The sequence below is a fragment of the Camelus dromedarius genome, chromosome 1, assembly GCF_036321535.1.
Source record: "Camelus dromedarius isolate mCamDro1 chromosome 1, mCamDro1.pat, whole genome shotgun sequence".
NCBI classification, from domain to species: Eukaryota; Metazoa; Chordata; class Mammalia; order Artiodactyla; family Camelidae; genus Camelus; species Camelus dromedarius.
The window spans coordinates 14,251,746-14,270,522 of NC_087436.1; the positions used below are offsets into that span (position 1 = coordinate 14,251,746).

The window sequence follows — 18,777 nt, forward strand, 5'->3', positions numbered from 1 at the left end:
ATTTGAAAAGAAGTCCTAATACACAGGATATCATATAATTATATATGAAACATATGAGTGAAACATTTTTCCATGAACCTAATATCAAGAAAGACTATAATTTTTAAGAAAAATAATTTTTTAAAATTAAGTAACTACATTAATCAAATAAATGTCCATGGTAGATACCATGTCTGGCTCATCTTTTTCCGTACCCTGTGTCATCCTTTGAGTCACCGATGATAATAGAAAAAATCATGCATTTAATGGTTACAGCTAATTAACTGACATTACCTTAAAGTAAGAGTATATTTTATCTTTCTTAAAATAAGAATATAACAAAATTAATGGGCTCCTTAATTTTTATTTATATCCTCAACTGCTTGTTGAATCTTTTGATAAACTCAGGGTTTTTTCCCCGTAATATATTAGTAGCCCTGAAAAGATATTTTACTTCCACTCCCAAGTTAAATGATAGTTATTAAGGGAAATGTTAATTTTAAATTACTTTTAAGGGAAATGTTAATTTTAAATTGCTTTTTTCACATTCTATGTGCTTCCAAACCATAACAAAAGTTTTTAAAAATGGTAAACATGGGTTGCTCACATTGAGCTGCATATTTTACTCTAATTTTTTGCTGCTTCCTCCCACAAAAACAGTATACACTGCAGACAACAGAAGCATTTCAGAGAGCGTGTTTTGCCCTCACTAAATCAGAGTGAGGTAACCAGGAGTCACCCTTCTATCCCATTCTAGTTGACTCTCATTCACTTCCATCTCCTCCGTTCCCTGCTGTGTGCCTCTAATTCTGGGAAGAAATGTAAACAGGCAATGGCTAAGTGACGACCGCACATTTATCACCACTGCTAGGCATCATGACAGCTGTAACAGAAGGCACAGTACCTACTCTCACAAAGTCGACAAAGCACCAGAAGTTATCTATTTTATTACTCTTTACTAAAGTAGCCTATGTTTTGTTTTGCGCCTTGAAGGGAACAATAAAAGGTAAATAAACTGCCTTAAGTAAGAAAACAGCTCACGTTACATTATTTAAAGGTCTAGAAAAGCAGAAATACTGATGAAAGGAGAAACCTTAGAAGAGCCTAATTAACTGTGTCCTTACTGTTACGCAACTCAATGCTGTTTAGTAAACAAGGATGAGACTATCAGAGGGTTGTTTAAGTTAAAGGCAAACACAGTGTATGGGGTGGAGTGGGGAGGTTTGGGGGGTGAACAGAGTAAGACTGCAAGCGGTAGAAGAATTCACATTTTCCACTAAGGGTACATGACAAATATGGATTTGTGCACACATCTCTCAGCATTAATGCATGTACATACACACACAAGTCTGCACACACATATTTTACACACCTATTCCCTTTGTTCTGCCGGAGAGAAGGCAGGCTAGACTAAGTATACATAAACACCTCAATTTTCTAAAATACAGCAAAGAATCCACTTCCCAATTCCTCTCAAAAATTTTTTCTTTAAATTCTAAAAATAAACAAAAATATTGTCATAATGTTTGGACAATAGAATGTATTACTATAGTCACAGGATGGTCTTCAGTCCTTTACTCAATGACTATTTGCTTTTACTTTTGCACTATTCTAGCTGTTTGATTTTCTGGCCTGTCATTTTAGAAAAGAAGTGTTGCTATGGGAGGACACTCCAAAAGCCAGGATATGAGAACCAAAAGAAAGCCCCCCCAACTCCTCTACACCTAGCAAAAACAACAAACAAACAAACAACAACAAAAACAACTGCAAAAACAGCTCTAGAAAAAAGCAGTAATCTTCAGGACATCATCAAATTACAAAATAGCACACTCACTTATCTGATGTTTCAGATAATTTAGGTTTTAAAAAATTCAATAAATGACATTTAAGAAATAGAAAGAGTATATTTTGTTAAGCTTCAAGTGCTAAGTAGATTCCCTGATAACTGTGTATAAAAGAATAGTAAGGGACAAATTCAGCTGTGGTTTAACAAAAGAAGAAGACCACCAGATCTGAGGCATTTTAAACTGTCAAGAAAGCAAACAGGGATGACAGGCAATTCCTAGGCCTGAAGGCTTGCTTTTTCCTTCCTTTGTTAGAGCTATTAAAAATAAAAGAAAAGGGTAAAAGTTGCTCAACAATAATAACAAAAAACAAAAGTTTTCTCATGGATCCAAGTCTTCACCCAAATTATAGTTGTTTATTGCTTAAAATAACAGAGACCAACATCTCTTTATAGTTTTAAGAAATTAAATAAAAAGATGAAAAGATCAGAGTTTCTTTATAAACTTTTAGACAAAGCTGATTAACGATTACTGAGTTGAAACTGAAACTCAGCTTGATGACAATTGTGGAAAACCCAAAACAAAGAGTATCTCTAGGCTCTCTAAGAACATAAAATCCATGAGAATAAAGGCAATTTTATTATTTTATTTTATAGTAAGAAAGGTCAAAAAGAAGAGAAGATGTGACAATAGCAACATTATTCCCAAAGTAATGACTTCTAAACCTCTACCTCTGGAACCCTGATCCTGTACATTCAAACTGCAAACCCACATCATAAACTTCCTACCAACTGTTTCCATGTGAATATCGCCTCATCATTTCAAACTAAATACTGGGTTAAATAAAACAAATTCCCAACCTTCATCCCTCATAACCTTCAAGCCAAACCAGCTTCCTATGTTGATTTCTCAATTGCTGTCATGCAGCCTTGAAACCACTGTTCTTTCCTTTTAGTGCTAATGCACTGATCCTAGTCCAGACTCTACTGCTCAAAGAGTGTTTTTAAGACATAATTTTCTATTGCTCCCAACTTTTAAAATTCTTCAATGCCAACAAGATAAAACTGAACGTGAGAGCCATTTGACAGACATTTACAATGTACAGAGATGAGCTGGCTCTTCATAAGCGTGCTCTCTTCTTCCTTCACTGCCCAGTGTGTCCTCTTTTTGCAGCCACAATTCAATCTTTACGTGATCAAGGGTCAATACCAACCAGCTTCCAACTACCTTTCTGATTCCCTCTTCCTTTAAAGCATTGAAGGTCATGTCCCACCGTGGCAGTCTACTTCTCCATCATACACGTATTATCCCTCTATTCTTACAAGCAGGCCATTCCCCCTGACGGCGCAGATTCTCCTTCCAATTCTTTTAGACCCATCTCGATCTCTCAGGGTTAGGCTGAAGCCCTCTTCCTTTTGCAGATCTTGAAGATTTCCCCGAATGGCCAAGCCCACACTACTTCTGAACTTGTCGCCTGTAATCTGGAACTCTGCACATTCGTCTTTGGATTACTTGTTAACAAATGAACAGGCAAGTTGTACACGTCTTCTCCCCAACAGAATTACAATAAAAACACGATGACGTCCATAATCACTTAAAGCAGCTACCATTTTTATTAAGTTCTTATGCTGTTGTCAAGGTGCTTACTGGGAGCTTTACATATTATCACTACCACTCAAATCAACCTTGTAAAGTAGACATTACTATCTCCTTTGTTATCTGTAAGGAATCAGGCTCAAAGGGGTAAGCAAGGTTTCTCAAATTGGAGGAATTTTAAGAATTGGAATTTGTGCTGTCCAATACGATAGCCATTAGCCACATGTGGCTACTTAAATTTTAATTAAAATAACTTTAAATTTATTTAAATTTCAAGATAAAATAAAGGTTCACTGCACTAGCAACTTTTCAGGTGACCAAAGCCACGCTCGGCTAGTGGCTGCCAGCAGGGAAATGTGGCTACAGAGTAGCCCCATTACTGTAGACAGCTCTCCTGGACAGGGAGGCTTTAGCCATCCAGCACATGCTAATGCCTCAGTACCACCACCGGTGTACCTGAAACAGCAGAGGCTTAATATATGTCTGCGTAATAGCTATTTGCTTATTGCTATGACCAGAGGATACTACAGATACTAAAATAGTATAATTTACCTCTCAACCTATGAAAATAAATAATACAATGTTAGACAAGGGATCACTAGAAGGAACATAAAAAGTTATCCTGAACAATGACAAAGGAGTAAGAAATGATTGTGAATTTTAAGCCTGAAATATTATGGCCAAAAAAACTATTTCCACTGTCAAATGATCAACGTATGTCTTCAGCAACTAGGTTAAGTTATTTTAGGTAGGAGAGCTGGCCAGGCAGACTGCTGAATGTACCTCAGACAATTCATCATCCTTACCACCGAGACAGTACTGATTCTGTAAAGCCAAATTATATGATTTAACATATCAAACAAATACAGTTCATGTCTTCTGTTCCATCTTTCTAATGCTGATTTCTGTTTGTACCAGCAAAATAGACACAAAGCAGTAGGGACACTGGTTAGGTTGAAAGCCACCAGGAGAAGGTGTGAAGATGATGACTTCTAGAAAATACCACCATTTCGGGTTTTTGTAACTCCGTTAAGACCATGAACTTTGTCTTCCTTCTCCTTCATCCCTTCACTCAGCAAGTGCCGGGCTCACAGTAGGAACCCCACAAAGATTTGTGAACAGGACATGGTACAGAAGACACTGTATTTTATTCATGTGCTCACCACAAGGTATGATTTATCCTCAATTTTCGGAGGAAAATACAAAAGTTTGGGGACTCTGCATCTTGTCCAAGCCCAAAAAGCTAGCAGGTGGTAGAAGTGGGTGTGGAACCTAGGTTTTCATATTCTTAATTCAGGATATTTTTGCAAAAGACATAGTCCAACTTGCCTATCTATCTGACTACACTGCTCAACTCTAGAGCACAGCAGAGGACAACAAAGGTCAAGTTGGCCAAGTTAGGGTAGAGAAGAGAGGACACAATTCCTCTTCTTCCTGTCACCTCTGTTCCTCCTTCCTGTCCACACTGGAACTACAGCTGACTTCCAGATACAACACGGGGCTACTTCAGGCAGTAATGACCCTAGATTTAGACAGGCCCTATATCAGTTTTTGCAGTCCAATTCCCAGAGCTCAAATACTGATTTTGATGTTCCCAGGACCTAGGAGAACTTCTCCTGGGCACAAGAAAAGGAAGAGCCTAGCAATGTCACACACCTCTTCCCAGTGAGCGAAGAGCATTTCTACACAGAACAGATCAGGGAGACAGAGTTCCACCAGGTGAGAAGTGAAGAACAATAGTAAATACTACAGTACTGCATGATCTGCGGTTGGTTGAATCCCAGACAGGAACCCTAGATTCGGAGGACGGACTGTAAGTTACATGCGGATTTTCGACTACATGGAGGGTCAGTGCCCCTAACCTCTGAGTTGTTCAAGGGTCAACTCTATAACGAAAAACAGTTAACAGTAACAAAAAAGCTTTCTATTTATCTCTCTTTAGGGTGATTTTATTTTAAAGTCCACAGAAAGATCTCAAAAGGTGAAGAGTAAATTTACCTTATTTTCTTCTAGAAATTTCAACTTGACAGAAACATCATTGCGCATTTTATCGTATTTTTCCTTATGTGCTTGGAACAGATGTTGTGATTGCTCTATCTTTGGCAGAGTGTTTGCATCACGTGGTCCAAGATTCAGCTCTTCCAAATCGGTGCGATATGCATCATATTCAATTCTGGAAAGAAGAGAACAAGTGAAGCAAACTACAAAACCAGTGTGAAACATGTCCAGGAGGTGAGGGGAATGACATAATAGTCCCATATTATACACTACTATATGATAATTCTCATACATATTTTACACATTATGCTTTTAAAACCATGTATTTAATACAAAGAGCTATTAATATAAGCATGGGGGCGGGCAGGGGGAAGCTGCTTCTTAATCTTATTAATAGTTCCTCTCCAAATACAGTATAAATTGACAAGAAAAATTTCTAAAATTTAAAAACCAGTTAAAAAAAAAAGATGTTAAACCTAATGCTAGCAAGATCAAGGGTAGTGATTAATTCCCCGTGAGAACTGGTTAATACTGATAAGGCAAAAAGCAGGTGAGGACAGCAGACTTTAGAATAACATACTTTAACTGTTAAAAGGGAGTTAACTGAGGGCCAGTGCTCCTTAAAGTCCAGTCTAGGCCAGCAATGCACACTAGAAAATGTAAGCCACATGTGCAACTTAAATTTTCTAGCAGTCATATTAAAATAATAAAAACTAATTTCACCTGTTTAAACAGCATATTTTATGGTACTCACTGTATCCAAAATATTATCACCGCAACATGTAATCAATGTAAAAAACTATTAATGAATCCTTTTACTTTTGCCAGGGCTAGAGGGGAGAGGTACTGAGTCTTTGAAATCCACTGCGGACTTTATGCTTCCATCACACCTCAATTCAGGCTGACCCCACTTCAAGTGCGCAACAGACACACGTGCCTAGTGGCTACTGTATGGGACTGTACACCTCCAGATGGATTTCCGTAACATTAGTATTTAGAATATGACAATGGCATCTATTATACAGCACTTGTCACCTTGTGTTCCCTGAGATGCCGCTTCCTAACATTCTCCCACCACTAACTGAAAGTTACCCCAGCACCATCATCCGTGGTCCCACAGCACCTCATAAAACCTCTGTCACAGCACTTGTGTAAGTATAATGCTACTTATTAGTGACTTATCCAGCAGTGTCAACTATTCAAGTACTCAACTAAGAGGCAAAGTGACCTCTAATTTAGTCAAAATCAGCATCACAAAGTTTATGCTCTAAAACTAAAGCTCTTTATTGAAATATCTATAGTACAATTCATGTCTCCTATTCTGGGAATTAATAAGTGGCATAAATATTGTATATTTGACCTGATAAAGAATACATCAGTCCCTCACACCGAGCCTAGTCTAGTCTTACCTGGTACTGAATTTAATAAACTTGACCTTTCAGGGCCAAAACCTTATCATTCATTCATTCACTGATACAATGATTCATTCAGCAAATATTAAGTGAGCACTTTCTATGTTTCAGGCACTGTGCAAGAAACTAAAGCTTTATCTGCTCATCTTCACAGCTCATCTTTGAGAAGCTTACTGTCTAGAGGGTGAGACTGTAGGCAACCACAACAAAGGGGATAATGGACACTGCCACGGGGAGGGCAGATAAGGAACAGCGGGAATCAAGAGGAAGAATGACTAAATCAGGTGTCTGAAAAGGCATCCCAGAATAGAATTGAAAACAATTAAAATTTAAAGGATGATAAGAGATTATGAGGTGGATCAGGGCAGGGAAATTGGTAGACCATTCCAGGCAGAGATAGATTTATAAGATACCATGACACATTTGGGAAGTAATTCAGTAATTTAAAACTTGAAGTTGGAACAAGACAAGGAATTAAAATCAGACAGGAAGGCAGGACTGAGATTAAGCAGGGCCTGACAGGCCATTCTACAAGGGATCAGATTTAATCCAGTAGGACACTTGAGGGAAAGCCGTCCGAGAACTCTGATGTAGAAAGTGACATGTTCTATTTGCTCAGGGTAGAAAGATCACTCCAGGGGTAATATAAAGCATGGAAGACGGACTGGAGTAGATTATGAAATTAGAAGCAAGGAAACCAATTAGAAGACTTTGAGCAAAAGAGAAATGAGTCACTGAATCAGGACAATGACAGTAGAGCTAAGGAGGAGGAGACGGTTACTAAAGATTTTGGAGGCAAGACTGACACAGTAATAACTAGTTAACTTCCACTGGCTCTATGGCTAAATTGCATGACCACTCTGCCCTTCACTGGCTTGAATGTCTTGAGCTAGTTATTTTCCCTCTTTCTGCTTAGTTTTTCCACCTATAAATAGGAATAATAATCTCCACACACACAAAAATATATAAAAAACTAATATCTTTGGGGTGCTTATTATTTTGGCCAAATTAGAAGAGGGATGGCCAGAAGCAAACATACTAAAAGCAATAAGAAATGAAAAAAATTAGAGCAAAAATGAACAGTAATGTGTAGTCATTTAACGTGAAGACGAATATCCTTCAATAGCCTCAGGGCATACTTTTAAATAACAGTGATTAAACACAGTCAAAGTTATAATACTGTCCTTATATCCCTTAATTTTTACATCTACTTTGTAGATGGTGTTAAAGTAAAACTTTCCATAAGAGCTTATCTAATAGGGCTCATTACCACCGGAAAGAGAAGTATATTAAGTTTTCAAAATACAACCCTTCACTTCAGGGTTGTCAGTCTGAACTGAGTCCATATCAATAAAGTTAGTGATAGTTGGTTACTTTACGGCTTATATAAAACCTCAAGAGAACAGGTGTCCACATCTGAAAAGTTTTAACCACAACCGACTCCCTTGTTGGTGCCACTCTGGAGAAGTGCTGAATGGGCTGTTTTACGATTTTCTATACACGAAGCACCAGAGGGCAAGGAAATACTTGTACAATGCATAATAGGGAGCATTAAAAGGCCACCCGGACATTTGCCTAAATCGCCACTTTCTGGGCTGATCAAATAGCCAACCCTTGCCCTAAAAGTCAATAAATTCTGGTTTTGACAGAAAAAAAATCAGCTACTGAGAAACCTTAATCTGGGATTTTTTTGAATGTCATCCCTCAGTGGGCAATGTTTTACAGTTACAACTAGTCCATGTCTCAGCTACTTCATAAACAGCACAGAAAATTCAATCACCAAGCTAAGCTAAGCTCAATAAAATCATAACTGTAATTTCAATAAAACAGAATAAATTATGGGGTGAGGTTGGTTATTATTGTTGGATTTTAAAGTACACACAGTTGTCTAAAAGTTTCCTGACAACCAGCTACTGAGTACATATAGACTGGTTTATAATTTTGTTCAAAAGTTTCAAACAGATCAATTATATTGGATAAATTGAGATTTTGTATCACATTGTACATTGAGTGATTCCTCACTGCAATATGTGAAAATTATTTTTATAATTCGATGTGAAAATCTGAGATTAGTCTAGTTCAAGCTTGAGGCCTAACGATCAAAAGCAGAACATAGGGGGCCCATGGGTTTTCATTTTGGCTTTAAAACTGGTTCCTAGTGAGCAAACCATTTAACCTCTAGAGGCTTACTTTTCTCCTTTGCAGATTAAATATACAATGTTTTGTGTATGAACAGTCACATCTAATATATTTGCCCTTCTTTAACATGGGTTAATATTTTTAAAAGCGTGTAAGAAATGAAGGCTGAAGAGAAAGACATTATATGCTTCAAATGAAATATATTTTATATTTTAAAATATACTAAGCTGAAATATATTTTAGTTGCTAAAATAAGTGGACAAAGTAGAGAGACAAAAACTAGATTCACACAGTTCTTAACTGGGAAGTGGTAGGAGATACTTTTGGAACAAAAGAAGTTTCATCTTCAAAGACACAAATATTAAAATAATCTTAAAGACTAGAAAATACAAATGCTTAAAATGATTAGAGAGATCAAAGAAAGTATTCATTATGAACAAATTAGGATATTATGAATAAGGAATAAACAAATTTGGAAAAGAACCAAATAAAGTTTATAGAAATGAAAAATATACATAATAAATCCTTTGAAAAATATAGGCAATGCCCATGGAAGGATTTAAATAAAGACTGGAGAACCAATTACTGGGAATGTTACTGAATTCCTACTGAAGTATATCTTATTGAGAGATTGCTTCAAAGTTATTGAAGGAAACGATATTGATAGATTTCTTCTGTTTCTTTTTTGCCAACTTCTGATTTTAATATTATGTTAGTAAACACTTCCAACAATAAAGAAAAGTTAAAAACCGAGTCCAAAACCTAAATAAGGTACAAGCTCCATATCTCCTACCAGACAACCACAGCTATTTGTCTTGACCTTCCTTTCCAAGTCACCAAGAATCTCATATGTTAATGATACTAAACAGAAAATTATAAACACAGCATAGGACAGAAACATCTCTTCTTGTGCAGAAATCAAAAGTTAACTTTCCATAAAAAAGCAATCCCTTAAAATTGCATTAAAAATAAATAAAATACCTAGGAACAAACCTAACCAAGGAGATCAAAGACCTATCTGCTGAGAACTATAAAACACTGATAAAGGAAGCTGAAGGTGATTCAAAGAAATTGAAAGATATCGCATGCTCTTGGACTAGAAGAATTACTGTTGTTAAAATGGCAATATTACCCAAAGCAATTTGCAGATTTAATGTGATCCCTATCAAATTACCAATGACATTTTCCACAGAACTAGAAGACGAAATCCTAAAATTTATATTGAATCGCAAAAGACCCAGAATTGCCAAAACAATCCTGAGGGGAAAAAAAAACACAAAGCTGGAGGGATAGCCGTCCCAGACTTTAGACAATACTGCAAAGCTACAGTAACCAAAACAGCATGGGGTTGGCACAAAAACAGACATATGGATCGATGGAACAGAACAGAGAGCCCAGAAATAAAGCCACACACCTACGGTCAATTAATCTTCAACAAAGGAGGCATGAATATACAATGGAGAAAGACAGTTGCTTTAGCAAGTGATGTCAGGAAAACTGGACAGCTGCACGTAAGAGCTGTGGCTCTTACATTACAGCACTCCCTCACAACACACACAAAAATAAACTCAAAATGGTTTAAAGATTTAAATATAAGACATGACATGATAAAACTCCTGAAAAAGAAAACAGGCAAAATATTCTACATAAATCGTAGCAGTATTTTCTTAGCTCAGTCTCCCAATGCAAAAGAAATAAAAGTAAAAATAAACAAATGGGACCTAATTAAATTTATAAGCTTCTGCACAGCAAAGAAAACCATAAACAAAACAAACAGACAACACACAGAATGGGAGGAAATATTTGCAAATGATGTAACCGACTAGGGATTAATTTCCAAAATATACAAACAGCTCATACAACTCAGTATCAGAAAAACAAAAACAAAAACAAAAAAACAATCCAATCAAAAATGGGCAAAAGATCTAAACATACATTTCTCCAAAGAAGACATGGAGATGGCCAACAGATACATGAAAAGATACTTAACATTGATAATTATTGGAGAAATGCAAATCAAAACTACAATGAGGTGTTACCTCACAATTGTCAGAATGGCCATCATCAAAAAGTCTACAAATAATAAATGCTGGAGAGGGTGTGGAGAAAAGGGAATCCTGCTACTCTGTTGGTGGGAATGTAAACTGGTGCAGTCACTATGGAGAACAGTATGGAAGTTCCTTAAAAAAACTAAAAATAGAGTTACCAAGACCCAGCAATCTAATTTCTGGGCATTTATCTGGAAAACATGAAAACTTTAATTGGAAAAGATACATGCACCTCAATGTTCACAGCAGCACTATTTATAATAGCCAAGTCATGGAAGCAACCTAAGTGTCCACCAACAGATGAATGGATAAAGAACATGTGGTGTGTATATGTAGACAAATACATAACGGAATATTACTCAGCCACAAAAAAGAATGAGATATTGCTATCTGCAGTAACATGGATGGACTTAGAGATTATTACACAAGTGAAGTTAAGTCAAATAGAGAACGACAAATACTACACGATATCATTTATGTGTGGAATCTAAAAAATAATACAAATAAACTTATCTACAAAAAAGAAACAGAGTCACAGACATAGAAAACAAACTTACAGTTACCAAATGGGGATGTGGGGGGAGGGATAAATTAGGAGTATAACATTAACAAATACACACCGATATATATAAAATAGATAAACAACAAAGATTTATTATTATAGCACAGGGAATTATATTCAATATCTTCTAATAACCTATAATGGAAAAGAATCTGAAAAGGAATATATATGTATAACTGAATCACTTTGCTGTATACCTGAAACTAGCACAATACTGTAAATCAACTATGGTTCAATAGAAAGAAAAAACATTTTCAGGGGATTAGAGAGGGTGTGCGCAAAAAGACAAACTATAGAGAGAACACAGTAATAACTTTCTTCCTTGAATTGGAACTGTGTGTTTATAAGGTACAGAAATGTTTTTGTTTATAAGGTACAGAAATGTTTTGAACAACTACCACCAAAAAATTGTAAGACAATTAAAAACAAAAGTTAACTTTCCAAGTGGTTTGAACTTTTACTTGTAAAAGTACAGGATAAGGATACGTATAGAAAGCATTAGGGCATATACAGAGGAGGCAGAAATGAGTTGCACATTCAAGAGAAACTGAAACTTGGAGTCTGGCTGTTGCGGAAGCAGCATAAGTGCTTCCATTGGGAAGCAGCAGTAATGAGGTTGACAAGGTAGGTTTAGGGCAGATTGGAGAGGGCATCTGGTACCTGCCTGGTAAAACACAAGGCCGTCTTCTTCTAAGGAAGCTGGAGCTGGGAGCTCTTCCATCTCCTTATTCTCTAGCGGGCAGGGTTTGGGTACATGACCAAGCTCAACCAGATACTCTCAAGGAAATGAAGGAAAGTATGCAGGAGCCTTTTGGAAATTATTATTTATGGGAGCTGTAGTAGCATCAAGTACCAGAGGTACCTGGCATCAGGATCCTAATTCGATTCTTCTGAAACATTATCTTGGCTTTGGTTCTTGCCTATTTCTAGAATCTCTTCTTCTGCCTTTCTGTTAGCTCTGTGGGCTATCCTATAACCTTCTAATACATTATTTTTCTGTCCATATCGGCCTCTTGTTTGCAATGTAAAACCATTTGTAAAACAGATAATATAGTAAAAATCTATACCTACCTGGCACTTTCATACTGTTTCACAGTCATTAAAGTATCTTCTATTGTTTTATTCACCAAAGTGTTCACACTGGCGATGAAAAAATTAATGGCTCCTAGAAGAGTCTCTCCATTTTTAGCCAGAAGCTTCTGGGTATCTGCGTTATAGCCAAATTCTTCCTAAAACAAAAGAAGTCACCTTAACTTATCCAGTTATAAATGAGTAAATGTGACTAAAAAAAACCTCAAACATATCCCTACTGGGAAAATACCTGATTTAGAAATCTAGCTACAGAAGTTTTTTCTTTCAATGTTTAAATAAATAAATAGGAATCTAAATCCCAACTAGCCATACAAGTACAGAAAAAGTCTAATAAACCAAAATTATCATCAGCTCAGATGCATAGCTAAAATCAAATAATCTTAAAAAGTTAAACTACTTTGTACTAGAAAGAATATTTTCATTTCTACGTTTTGTTTCTATTATACTGTAAGCACAGCTGCGAAGAAGAAAAATATAGCAGATTATTAATCAGAGAAACTTTAACTTTCACAACCAAATTAGGTAACAATCGGCTAAAACTTTCAGACATAAAATTGACTGCAAATTTTATGTTTTGACTGAATCTCCTCAAAGTATAAATATTAACAATACACATTTCTTTGTAAACTTAGTGACCAGTTGACTCCCAAGCTCAGATCCATCTAGACAAACAGCTCAGGAAAGATCACTCAACACCAGTTTTAGTTCATTCTCTGAACAAACTGAGTCTTGGCTTAGCAAAGATTACACGTGACTCCTTCACATATGGATGGCAGGGACTAACTCTAAATTTTCAGCAATGAAAGCTTTCTAGTCTAAGTTTGGTTAATTAACAGGTTATCAGGAACACATCTGACCAAATTAAAAAACTGCTCATATCTTATTGTAAGATATATCATTTAAGTTGAGAATTCTGAGTTTATTATATAATACTTTTAAAAATTTCAGCTGAAAACAATAATGCAATAATGTAATATTAAATTAACTAGAATCTTAGCAGATGCAAATTTCATGTTAGTGCTATAGCTATAATTAAATTTCTAGATAGAATATTCAATCATTAATAAATAGCAGGAAAATAAAATTATCTTTATTATTCTAAAAGCATTTCCCATTCAAGAGAGGTCTATGTAACTCTTAACTCATGTAAGTTTTGAACTCAGTCTTCAAAACTGTAGTTTTGCAAATATTGGCAGATAAGGATTATATAAAACAACTATCAATAAATGTATGTAAAAACTAAAATGAAAGGCAGAATAGCTGAAGTTTTTTGGCACCATTTTTGCAAGCTAAGTTACAATACAGAAGACTAAATAAATGTTACTACAAACAGAATACAAGAGAAAATATTTTTTACAAATTTTAGAAAAAATTCACACAACATATTATAACTATTCTTACTGTCTTCGATATTCATTAAGAGGTAAAAAGCAAAATAAAAAAATTACCAAATAAGAGGAATAAAACTATAAACACTGAATTGGATATAAATATCATAATTATTAAAAACAAAAACCTTTACTACTCACTGTATCATAAAGTATGTATCATTGCATCATACCCCTGGTAACATTGTTCATTTCTAAAAGTTCTCAATATCCACAATTCCACATTACTAACTTTGAAAATGCCATGAGTTCTAATTTAGCCACAGGGAGAGCTATACAACCTAGGAAGCTTTGCTTTTACTAACAACAAATAAACAAAAAAACTAGAGTGTAGTAAGGTGAAATCACAGCAGACTGAAATGTTATGTAGCAGAATTTGGAATCCTATATTTACAGAGAAGGAAAACAGGCTTAAATTCAAAGCAGACAGGAGGAGTAAACGGATACTTGTTTCATGAACGTAAATCCCACCCTGTGAAGAAAATATGTATAAACCTTAAGATTTTACTGTGTAATATGAAACCTTAACTGGATAGAATAAAAAAGCTTTTTTAAAGTAAGGTACAAGAGACATGGTAGTAAAAGATATAAAATAATTAAGACACATGTACATGCATTATAAACACACACATATATAATTAAATATGCTTTCTTGGCAATGAAAATAAAATAAAGCATGACTCCTAAACTTCATTTAGTTGATAAGTGATTTCAGCGTTCTCAACTGGACGGGGTATTTTACACATCACTGTAATAGTCAAAGGGTACACACATCAAGAACAGGGCTGCAGTTCCTATCTGTCACTGAAGAAGAAAATAATCCCTTGATCTAAAAATCTACTTGCTTTGTACTTAGAGAATGAAGTTTCACAATATTTGAATTTTTTCCTCTTACATTATTTACAACATTTACTAGATGTAAATGACCACCACTTTCCATTCAATTTCTACATTAGGACCAAATAATAGAAGCATCTGATTGGATCTAAAACATCACGTTTTAGTAACGTATTACTACCTAAATAGTAACAGATGAGTTATTTTAAACAAATACATAGAGCAATAAAAAACTAGAATCACAAGTACTAAGACAGTAATATGGATTGTGGAAACTTTCCTAACCTCAATGTAGGTGTTACCCTCTAAACTGAGAAAATATAATTTAATGAGGTACCGTGGTATAACAGAACTAGGAGTTAGAAGGCACGTGATAAAATGGCAAAAGTCTAGTTTGGGAATTCAGTCCTTTTGGGAATTCATATCTTCATTCTGCCACTGGCTGGATTTGTGTCTTTCATGAATAACTCAAATTCTTTGGGTCTCAATTTCCTTACTAATAAAATGAAGATAATTCCCTTATAAGCCTGTAGGACGTGTAATGAGATAACCTGTATAAAGTTCTGAGAGATGAGAAGCATTTATTAAAGGATTATTTCCTATCCCCTTCAGGAGATTTGACATTTTTATGTTTGGATACTGGTTGTTCCTCTAGAAAATGAAGAAATTAACCTCATCTTTAAAATCTTCCTCAGCCCCCAAAGGCCACAATCTCAACAACAGCTATCATAACCATCACAATTTATTCAGTGCTGCTATGTGCCAGGCCCTGGGCCATGCATTTTCCAGGAATCTCAGTTACTATGGCACCAGGTGGAAGGAAGGGGACACCAGCTCTTCACTACTGTACTCTGTAAGCTTTCCCTCAGAAAGAACCAAAAGGCAAAGAAGGGAGTGACTCTGGCAGGTGTGGTTGATCCTGATTACTGAGGGGAAACTGGACAGCTACTCCACAATGGTGGTAAGGAAGGTATGCCTGGAATACAGGCGATCCTTTAGGGCGTCTCTTAGCACTACCATGCCCTGTGACTAATGTCAATGGAAAACTACAACAATCCATTTCAGGAAGGACTACTAATGGCCTGGACCTTTCAGGAATGAAGGTTTGGGTTGCCCAACCAGGCAAAGAACCGTCACAGGCTGAGGTGCTACCTGAGGGCAAATGCAACATGGAATGGGTAATGGAAGAAGTTACAACCATGTGACCATTCGTAGAAATGAGGACTATAATTCTCATAAGCATTGCTTCCTTACTTTGTCATGAATGTCTGTATGTGTATAAGTGAATATCTTTGTTTTCTTTCCTTATCACCTTATCATATAAGATACATCAACTAACTTTATATCATAGTATTTAACTACTGTTAACTTTATATCATCGTATTTAAGGTTCAGAAGATCAAGGGAAAAAGTGACCCTCACTCAAGGACTTCGTATCTTCTTCTGGGGAAAGGGTTAGTGTATGTTTAATAATACACAGGATAGTTGTATCATGTTAGGTGGAAGTACGACTTTATTCTCTTGATTTGGAGATCAAGTGTGGTTTAAAGAGATGTGTATTAAGTGCTGGTAAGCTGACAAAGGGTAGACTGTGATGGTGAATTTTATGAGCCAACTTGATTTGACAATGGTGTCCAGTTGTTTGGTCAAACTTTAGTCCAGATGTTGCTATGAAGGTACAGATTTTGTTGATGTGATTAACATTAACATTTATACTGATAAACATTGTAGATGTGATTTCAAGTTGACTTCAAGGAGATTATCCTCCATAGTGTGAGTGGGCCTCATCCAATCAGCTGAAGGCCTTAAGAGCAAAAGACTGATTGAGGTTTACCGAAGAAGGAATTGTTTTAAAATTGTAATACAGAAATCCTGTCTGAGTTTCTAGCCTGCTGGTCTATCCTACAGATTTCAGACTTGCCAATCCCTAGAATAGTGAGAGCCAATTCCTTAAAATAAACCTCAAAATGTGTGTGTGTGTGTATGTGTGAGTGTGCGTGTATTAGGTACATATCTCGTATTGATTCTATTTCTGTGGAAAACCCTGACTGATACAAAACATCCATCCTATAACTATTGATTTCAGATTTCAAATTCATCTCCAATAGGTACTAGTTTACCATTATTTTTACACTTATAAACAGCAATTAGAATATCGAATCCAATGAATTTTAAAAAATTTCTATATTATCCATTTCCTTGAAATCATTTTTGTATACACACTTACTCTCAGTATCTGTTCACTAACAAACATACAAAGTACATTTTGGTGCATAAATATCATAAAAGAAGAATATATCATGTCTTTTTAGCAAAATAGGATGGTCCAGATGCATTTCTGTCAAAAAATGTTACATGTTGGGGTCATTCCTGTTGAACAACTAACTAGATGAAAACATTTGTGATGGTTTATGTGTCAACTTGGCTGGGCCACAGTGTCCAGATATCTGGTCAAACATTATTCTGAATGTTTCTGTGAGAGTGTTTTTGTAGATGAGACTTATATTTTGATCAGTGTATAATCTGTAGAGCAGACTGCCCTCCACAATGTGAGTGGGTCTCCTACAATCAGTTGAAGACCTTAATAGAACAAAGTCTGACATCTCCTGGGCTAGAAGGAATTCTGCTAGCAGACTGCCTTTGTACTCATACTGCAACTCTTCTGTGGGTCTCCAGCTGCCAGTCTACCCTGCAGATTTTGGATATACCAGCCTCCACAAACACATGAACCAATTTCTTAAAATAAAACTCTATATAGCTATATATCCTATTGATTATTTCTTTTGAGAATCTTGTCTGATACAATACCATATTTCCTTTTTGTCCTTAAAAATATATTGTTATTCAGTGACTCTTTAAGAAAATTCATCCAGGATATCATCACTGGAACACTTATAGCCTGAGATTTCACTGATATAATCAATTTTGCCATCACTGTTAAGAGTCAATACTATGGTCTTTTGTAGTCATCTTTTGATTTGTGTAATATTTGTGAAATGTCATCATCTGCTATTGTATTCTCTTTCCATTATGTGCAAAAATGAAAAATTTTGAATTCTTAGCTATGCTGCATGAACATTAAAAAAAAAAGACTACAGAAATAGTTTCTCCAGATTCTTTTTGAAAATGCAAACAAACAAGAAGTATTTATTTCACAAGTGAATCATTCTTCTAGGTAATGCTCTCATTCTTTTGTTTTATTATATTAGTCATTTTTAACATGGTAGGGAAAAACTGATGAGTAATGATGAAATAATTCCTAGGATGATGAAACAGCAAAATGTTTTAAGATGTAGGAAAATAAGATTACTAAGATCCCATACTGTGTCTTTGATTCCCAATGGACCCATATGGTAGTTGCAAGACAAAGTTTAATTCAATTAAAAAAAAAAGTAAATTTTCTCATTGGAAGACCTCTAAGAAAAAATTAAAAGAGTCATGAAATATCAATCCTTATGAAGGGTTAGAAATGCTCAAATAAGAAACTCAAAAATTAAAACTGGGTCCAATAGGCTTAAAATACTGAGGATTAATCTCTCAGTTTTGTTTAAAAAAAAAGGGGGGGGGGGAATTTCACATCCAGAAAAGAAGGATAATAAAAGTACTGCTAGCTACAGCTGAGCGTTAGATGAGCAAATACACATATAAACGACAGAATTGTACCTGGTGTGTAGTAACCCCCAATCTGTGTTAACAATTATAATTAACAGGGTCTAGTGAAGGTAGCGTCACTGGTAACACTGCTCCAACACTTCCCTAGACCCTATACTCTGGTTACCTCTTTCCATACTGTGGGAGCTTTTCTCTGGGTCAGAGATCCTCTACAGATTCCACTTAAAGAGACAGCAGGAGACCATGCAGAAACAGAAAGGCCTGGGTGTATATTCCAGTTCTATCTTTTGTTTGTTTTGTGATCTTGTAAAAACTACCTAATGTCTGTTG

General features: G+C 35.7%; 1 protein-coding gene across 5 annotated transcripts in view; it reads right to left on the reverse strand.

Annotated features, from left to right (window-relative positions):
- Nucleotides 1-18,777, reverse strand: part of ARFIP1 (ADP ribosylation factor interacting protein 1) — a 110,722-nt gene that overhangs the window by 21,645 nt on the left and 70,300 nt on the right. For all 5 annotated transcript variants that reach the window (XM_031464618.2, XM_010992519.3, XM_031464610.2 and 2 more), the window contains 2 exons: nucleotides 12,590-12,747; nucleotides 5,358-5,532 (listed from right to left, as the gene is read on the reverse strand). In XM_031464618.2, the coding sequence (XP_031320478.1) occupies nucleotides 5,358-5,532; nucleotides 12,590-12,747 (333 nt within the window). The remainder of the gene's footprint in view (nucleotides 1-5,357; nucleotides 5,533-12,589; nucleotides 12,748-18,777) is intronic.